At 38.2% G+C, this 7,983-nt stretch overlaps 1 protein-coding gene across 1 annotated transcript; it reads right to left on the reverse strand.

The window, feature by feature from the left end:
• Positions 1 to 6,545: 6,545 nt before the first annotated feature.
• Positions 6,546 to 7,237, reverse strand: LOC136434843 (ganglioside GM2 activator-like). Its single transcript, XM_066427916.1, has 2 exons — positions 7,121 to 7,237; positions 6,546 to 6,698 (listed from the first exon to the last, which is right to left on the reverse strand). Exons 1-2 carry the CDS (start codon positions 7,235 to 7,237, stop codon positions 6,546 to 6,548), a joined length of 270 nt encoding a protein of 89 aa, XP_066284013.1.
• Between the last annotated feature and the right edge of the window lie 746 nt (positions 7,238 to 7,983).

Raw genomic sequence — 7,983 nt, forward strand, 5'->3', positions numbered from 1 at the left:
ACCTTTGAACTCTCTCATTCATCTCTTGTTTATTTTTGATTTCACCACATTTGTTTTGTTGAATTCTTAGTTAACCAATTGTATAGTGTTTTTTTTTCATTTTATTTATTTGTATAGGGACTTCAGGAAAAATAGTGCATATTGTATACCACTAATGGAGATCTGAATAAAACAAAACAAACAAAACAAATACAGAAGAACTTGCGGCCACGTTTCAATATTTTCCATTAATCGTTAATGTTAATATTTCTCCAGTCCAATTTGTGATAACGTAGTTCGTGTGCTTTTAAAAGAATCAGAATCACAGCACTTTGATGTTGATGTAAGGCCAATGCCAACCTTTCCAGCGGAAGACGTCGGTTAGGCAATGAACATTGTATTTGAATGACCTATGGCTCTGTGAGTTAAATGTGGTCGATGATGTAAATGTGTGATTTGAAAGACAAGTAAACACTCAACCACTTACAAAGGAAAATTTCTTGATGAATAAATTCGTTTGATCCCTCAGTGGTCCCCAATTTCGCGGAAAAGAAATGAAGAAACGAATAATGAAGAGACGCCATCTGGGGTTTATGCCATGTCTGATCATATCTAGGTGTTCTTTTCTTTAAGACCACCATGGGTATACAATGGCCATCTATTAGATAACATAAAGTTTGAATATTATCCGGATATACATCGTACGCTCGTTCTCATTTAAATGTACATATTTTGTAACATCCATTAGTAAGACGTTCCTACTTTTAGATATGCAACATAAAAGGTACCAAACTGCCGTTTTTAAAAGCCAGAAAAGTCGTCATAGAAACGAGTTTCGCACCTTAAAAGTTTTGCACCTTATATGTGGCATATCTTAATGCCAGGAATGTCTTACTTCAAGCGGTAACGGAAGTTACAAAATATGTACATTTAAATGAGAAATGAGCGCGGAGTCTCTGGTTTGGGCAATGTCTGATCATGTTTCTATGAACCGTTTCAAACGATCACCATGACCATTTGTCTATCGGCAAGAGCTAAGCAATGGGAAATCTTAGCTTGAAAGTTCATCTGTGTCGGTAGATGTCATTCTGGAACGAGTTTGAACTGTAATTTCCAATACAAAAATTGGACTTACCCAATGTTTTGACTGTACAGCTCCAGTCTTGGTCAAGGAATGAGCAACCCACCGCTAATAAGACGTCACGTAATGCAGACAGAACATGTGACTCGGTGAGCAGTGGATCAGAAGTTGCAGAAAGTTTGGGAAATCTATCTCTATGGGAAGGGCAGATACTTAGATGAGTGAAATGGTGATTTGCCGCGGTTTGAGCAATTTTAACTTTCTAACCTTTGGATTGGATGAGACTTTGTTGTCCAGGGCTCCCGCAAACGATAGCATTGTATAAACCTGCTCATCACACTAAAGACAGAACTTAAGCATAGAGATTCCATTACAACTTGCAAATTTAGCCAGCTGGAAGCAAAGTGCAGTGGGACAAATTGAAGAAAGGCTGATCGCGACCGGAGGACTTTTCCAAGACTACATATCATAGTGCAGATCCGGGTTACCACAATGATTATATTAGATCACTTAAAGTATTGGCAATGTGCATCAAATAAAGACGCTTTTGGTGAGCAGGACGCTGAGACCCTTGGAAATTCATATTTTCGTGAAGCAGTGGAAAATCGGGATGTGCTGTTGGTCAGTGAGGCAGCGAAAATCGATGGCGTAACTAAATCTCAAAAGGGGAAGTTGCGATCGTAGCAAAATCAAGTTTCGCATTTCCTCTGAATGGAGGAAGTCTAACGAGGTGATTACGGATTTATTGAATCGTTTCCACTTGACGGATTATCGACGCACCGGCAAAGATGAATGAAGGACATCATCCAAGTGCAACTTTAAGGCAGTACTGGCAATGGCAAAATACAAAACAATGCCGCCTGTTCAAGATTACTTCAGTTTTGTCTCCTGAAGTGAAACAAATAAGATATAAAGTAAGATATAAACATATCTTTAGCCTACAATGATAACAAGGCAGTGAGATATTGATAGAAAACAATGTGCCATTGATTGGAGACTTTATCAATGAGTCGATCGTTAAAAACAAGTGGTCGAAATGAAGTACAAAGCGACTAGATTATCTTTGATGATGCTCTTGCCAATGTTTTTGCATCCTTAAACCTTGATAATCGCTACAAGCATGTAAAAGCAATCGTCATTGATATAATTGCTTCAAGTATCAGTGTACAGTCATTATCAAATAAAATGACGTTCTCTTCATATTGGCCCATTAGGGGTGGTCCGTTGGTTCGTATGAGATTATCAAACTGCCTTTCATTCCACACTAATTTGCTGAATCAGCTGAAAAAGAGAGGAAAATTTCAAGTGGCCCTCCAAAGCCAGGGTCATCATCAGACTTTACGAAATGTTCTTTGATGATAAATTGTACTGACCTTCATTATGATTCTATTGACCTTCAGCAAATTGTCTTGACCTTCAGCGCAGCCAAAGGGAGAAACCGAACTAGACTCTTTCTCCACAATTTCTCTGGATTACATGTCCAAAAACTTAGACGCATTCATTACCATGGCTTGCCTCCGCGACATTGCAGTGATTGGGGGAAAATGAATCATTAAAATCTCCTTTTTTATTCGGATAAATTACATAGTTTGTGGAAAGATCCGCTCTCAGAGTCCGCGTATATGAAGCGCCATCTATCAGAACGACAGGAACGGTGAATACTCAAATGATAGGTATAGGGAGGCGGCATAATGTGATTTTTACTGCCAAGGACCCTGGGAACAATTTATTTTGTTTTCAACCTTTCGACCAACACGTTTGACGATAGCCTGCCATTTTGATGTATCGCTATAATACCAGATAATGGGGACTAAAGAAATGTAAATATTAAGGCGTTATTACATACAATCCATCAATTGTGTGGGGATTGCGAAAAATGAATCCTTAAATCTTTTACTTATCTTAATCTTTATTTATCACACGGATCCTGGAAAATCCGCTTTCTTTCTGTTTAAAGTCAACAGGTTTAAAGCGCCATCTATCAGATGGCCATGGAAAGTCAGGAATTGTGACTTCACAAGGGTATGAGGAGGCGGTTAAGTCTGATTTCAACAGCCGAAAACCCTGGGAACGTTTCCCTTCGTTGTCTTCCTTTTCGACCAACTCGCTCGAACAAAGCCTACCATTTTGCTCCATCACAATAGTATTAAGTACAGTTAACAACAGCATACAGCGTCGACTTCTTAAGGTATTGGTTTTCATGGATGCCAGATTTAGGTAGGGGCGGTAGGGGCGAAGTTCTTAACTGATGCAACGGGCTCCTGTTAGAGGTGTGTCGTTGCGTATTTTTTTTCTCAGCACCTCCCCCCCCCCTCCTGTACACAATTGCTACATGCATATCGAGCGTGTGTAGAATATCATACAATATGTCCGGCAGTTTTATTGAGCGTGAGTAACGCTACATCACGAAAACAGCTGCAACCCGACCTTTCTAATCATTCACCAGCCCAAACTACGCGAACACGTCTGAACTGTGCACAAATACATTTGTATTTGACTAATTAGAATGGTTCAAGGAATATGTGAAGTTTACCCGGTAAGATATGACAGGTATCTGAAGTATAATTGTTCTCTGTCATAACTAATAACAACCTGTCATAATACGTTCCTTATTGTCTTTACCTTTATTTCCAATTTGTTCATCTGTACCGGTCACTTCTTTTGTAACTAAAACGTGTAATTGTACATAGTCTCTTTCTTACGAGGCTGAAAAGAGCTGAAGAAGAAGAAGTAGCGCTGTACCAACAACGGTCAAGGTTCTTCCTATCCGATCCGATACTAGTACATTTGTAGCGCTCAAAAGAGCCTCCTAGCGGAGACAATCTCCATAACATCTCCCAACAGCGAGAATTTGTATTCTACTGAATACCGGTTCACAGGTTTAAAATCGGCTTCTATCTAACAATCATTCGTGTAAATGTGCTATCATTGGAGGATTTTGCGGCCTTGTCGTACTGAATTGATTTAAAATAAAAGTAAATGTTAAAGTAAACGTCCTTGTCGTATGCAATGACCAGCTGTCTACATTTCTTTTGAATTACTTTGTCTTATTCAGTGCACTTCAAAAACAGACAAAATTTCGAGAAACTGCCACAAACAATGCGTAGATTTTGCATGCAACATGTGACCGTTTCAAAATTTTGTATGGGCTAAAAATGCCCGCGCCAGTTTTCACGTCATATAAATTCTTTTTTCTTCGACTGCCAAACTTTCTGACTTTTCCTTAAATTTAGTTGACAACGATTTTATGATGATGAAGTAAGTTTCTCATTTTTGTGGTGCCATGGCAACGGGTTTCTGTCGTGCATATTCAACAAAAGTCGCAAACTTTGGTTTAAACAATGATCTTTTGGAGGTTTTCTTGCTATAAACAACACTTGTTTTCTTACATCGATAATTAACACTTACAGATATTACGTAGTTTAATGAAATTGTCATGGTATACTATTCATAATGTTTGCTAATCTGATGACGTAATTGGTCAGAATCTAAGATGTAGACCATATCATTTGCTAAGGCGTAATCATGTAGCTGCCGTCTGATTTCGTCACTACCTGGCATTACGTTTTGAAAAACATTAAAATGAGCGTTTTCATGCATTTTGAGTGTATATTGGGGTTGTATCTTGAAAAAAAAAAGTATTTTCAGAATTTGTCAAACCAGGACAGTGGACCCCGGCGGATATATGACGTCATCTTACGTCGTTGTAGTTGCCATTACCAACTGTCTTGGCAGGCTTGAATGCTAATCAGAGACCATTTTTGATCATTTTTGTTGTATAACTTACGGTTTACGGATTCGAAATAGCCCATTTAGACGGTTTTAGCCAATAAAATGAAATAGATGACGTCATAATCGTCAAATTAAGATATAATGAATGAATGAATGAATGAATGTATGAATGAAAGACCTTTATTGTACATTTATGCTTAAACAAGCTAAGTACAGGTCATGGTGATAAGCAAAGGACTACATACAGTGGAGATAATATAACGTAATATAATGTGATATCTTACTGTGTCTAATAGGACTAATCTATACTTGTCTATGACACAAAAACGTTATTTTTGATATCTGCATTTTACTGTACGTCATCCCCTGCAAATTTGGTGGTCACACATCGTGCCGTTTACATATTTGGGAGGGGGGGGCGGAAAATACCGACAACCCACCGCCCCCCACCCCCCGTCAGGGTCTGATAATAGCCTGGTCTAGATATTTGGTTCATTCAACTCAAAACTTTAATTTCTTTAATGCTAAATTGAGCAATGTTTGGTTTGTTTCTTACAATAAGATTCATTCCAAGACACATCATACATTGGGTTACAAGAATATTCATCAATCAGTGACTTAGAAAAGGTAACGAGACACGCACCTCCAAATTTTCGACGTCTACTGTGCGTCTTGTTCACGGAATGACCTTGAACAAGTACAAGACGTACAGTAGACGTCGAAAATTTGGTGGTACGTATCTCGTTGCCTTTTCTAAGTCAGTAATTGATGAATATTCTTGTGACTGTTATTATACGTGAATGATTAATCTCTTTAACGACATCATACATTGTATGCACTTAACTTAATGCTCAGAGTTTGTTCTATCTGTAAAATCTTTCGCGAGTTACATTTGGCCATGCTTCTACCTATTTCATTTTTCTATGGCGACCTCGTATATCATTTATCTTATCATCTTTCTTGCCAAATCAAAGAAAGAGCTAACTAGTATGTACATTATATGTGTATGACTAAGAGAATTGTCAGACAAAAACTTCAGGCTTCATACGTTATTTGAATTTCACGTCCTTTATTTTTTGTTTGCATATCTTTCCCAACAGGAACATATATTGGTGTCCAGAGAAATGTTGTACAATATAACAGATCCAAAACAAGTTGAATTGTATATATGTAATCAACATACAAAGGAGTTAATGTATGAATAGTTGAATACGATTGTTTGAAATACTTCTTGTTTATAAGGAGAGAACATTCATCGTCCACAAAGGTTGGGAAATGTCCTAGCTGAAAGATTGCGAAAGCTGTTGTAATGCATTAATGCAATGCATGATAGGTAAAGGTTACTGACAATCTTTGAACGTTATAAGTACATGATTCTATGTTTTCTGACAATTTGTCTGGTGAAGCTAATGTTGCACATTAAGTTACATCCACAAATACGGTGTCTGTTGATGATTGTTACACAGATTTTTAAACAATGGCATTTTGTTTGTTGCGGAGGAATTGTAAATTAAATCATGTCAAGAGTTAACATATTATGTAACACTGAAGGGAAATGCCTGGACGTCGTGATAGGACCATCTTAAAATATCTTGAAAGAAGGAGATGCAGAAAGTCAAGGAGGTAAACGGATTTTGGAAGTTTAGATTAAACCGACTGAAACCAGAATTTACCAGCAAAGTAAAGAGGGTTTGAAATATTGTGTCTCCTCTCTTCCTGAGAATATTTTCAATGGTTCTATCGCATGCCAAATTTAGGCTTTGATGCCAAGCTGCGCCACACCGCAGCCCAGCATCTCACCGCTATAATAGCTGCGAACTTCGGCATGAACTTTGTATTGTCCATTTGCCAGCCAGCTTGGAATGGAGATGTTGGGAATGGTGATGACTTCATTGAAGTTGTGATTCTAGATAGGGGAAAAGGACAAAAATGGTAAAAAACAAAAACAAAAAATGCAATCGTGTAGTGTAAGTACAGATGTATTTCTCTCCCTCGGCGTGCGCTGCAAAAGAAATGTGTGCGTTGTTAAAATCCTCCCACCCTCCCCCCTTACTACCTAAATAGATAAACACCCCTGTTTTGTTATGTTAATACTGTGTTGAATCCTCGGGTACTTCTCCTGATTTGTTTTACTTATCTTAGGTTGTTTAGATGAATCATGTATATCTCTGTCATGCAAATAATTTGGAATGCTGACTATATCTTGAGACAAACAACAGAGAAAAAAAACTGGCACCAAACACTCCAAAGAAGACTATGGTGGCCATATTTCTAGACAGATGTATTCTACATGCATAAAAATCAGTTACGTTGTGATAGTTTACTTACCCCAGCCTTGACAGGGCACTTTATCCCCAGCTGGGTTACCATGGTGTTGTCACACGCGATGTCGTAGGTGCAACTGCCAATTCCTTTTATGCACGGCATCTTCACATAGAACCACATCTAGCATGGGAACAAAGGACAGTTAATTGATGAATACTTCGAATCATACCAGGCACCAAAAAATGAATTAGATCCACGTAGACAAAAGAGTCTATATATATATATAGAGAGAGAGAGGAACAGTTTATCATAAATGATTAATTTTGGACAATGATTTTTTGAATATACAGAAGATTGAAATTGTCAAGATCGTTAGGGGTTGATGAGCACAAGCATCTTTAGTCACTATCTAGAACACTGGTGAGATACTGTGAACCACATTTACTTCTGTTGCATTCAATTATATGTTCCACAGCACACCTAGTGCGGCGCACCGGCGTTACGGGTTAGATTAAGTTATATGCTCACTTGAAGTGGCTAAGATACTAGTACATAAGATTGCATCTCTCCTGTCCATTCAGAGCATAGGGATATAAGATCACATTCACAATTCACAATATGTACATCGTCAGGATATATAAGACATGCACCTAACAGGTTAGTGGTCATTGGTTATTGTAATCAGTGTCTACAAATAATTACCTTCTTCTCAACTTTGAGTTGTATCTCCAGTCGGTCGGGAAGGTCTTTCGTCAAGCTTGCTTTAACTGAGATTGGAATCTTGCTTCCAGCTTTGAATACGATTGGGTCGGGGAGCCTGATTGAACCGAAGTCGACCTTGATAACCGACTCCCCCCCCCCCCCGCAGTCAGAAAACGAAGCCTAAAACATATAGATATCAGCATAAATTCAACTTGCACAATTCT

This window comes from Branchiostoma lanceolatum, chromosome 5 (genome assembly GCF_035083965.1).
Source record: "Branchiostoma lanceolatum isolate klBraLanc5 chromosome 5, klBraLanc5.hap2, whole genome shotgun sequence".
NCBI lineage: Eukaryota > Metazoa > Chordata > Leptocardii > Amphioxiformes > Branchiostomatidae > Branchiostoma > Branchiostoma lanceolatum.

Excerpts from the sequence above, each read along its gene's own strand:
- LOC136434843 (XM_066427916.1), bottom strand. The coding sequence starts at position 7,237 with ATGTGGTTCTATGTGAAGATGCCGTGCATAAAAGGAATTGGCAGTTGC. Across the intron at positions 6,699-7,120 it reads AGTGCCCTGTCAAGGCTGGG|AATCACAACTTCAATGAAGT; the intron begins GTAAGTAAACTA and ends TCCCCTATCTAG.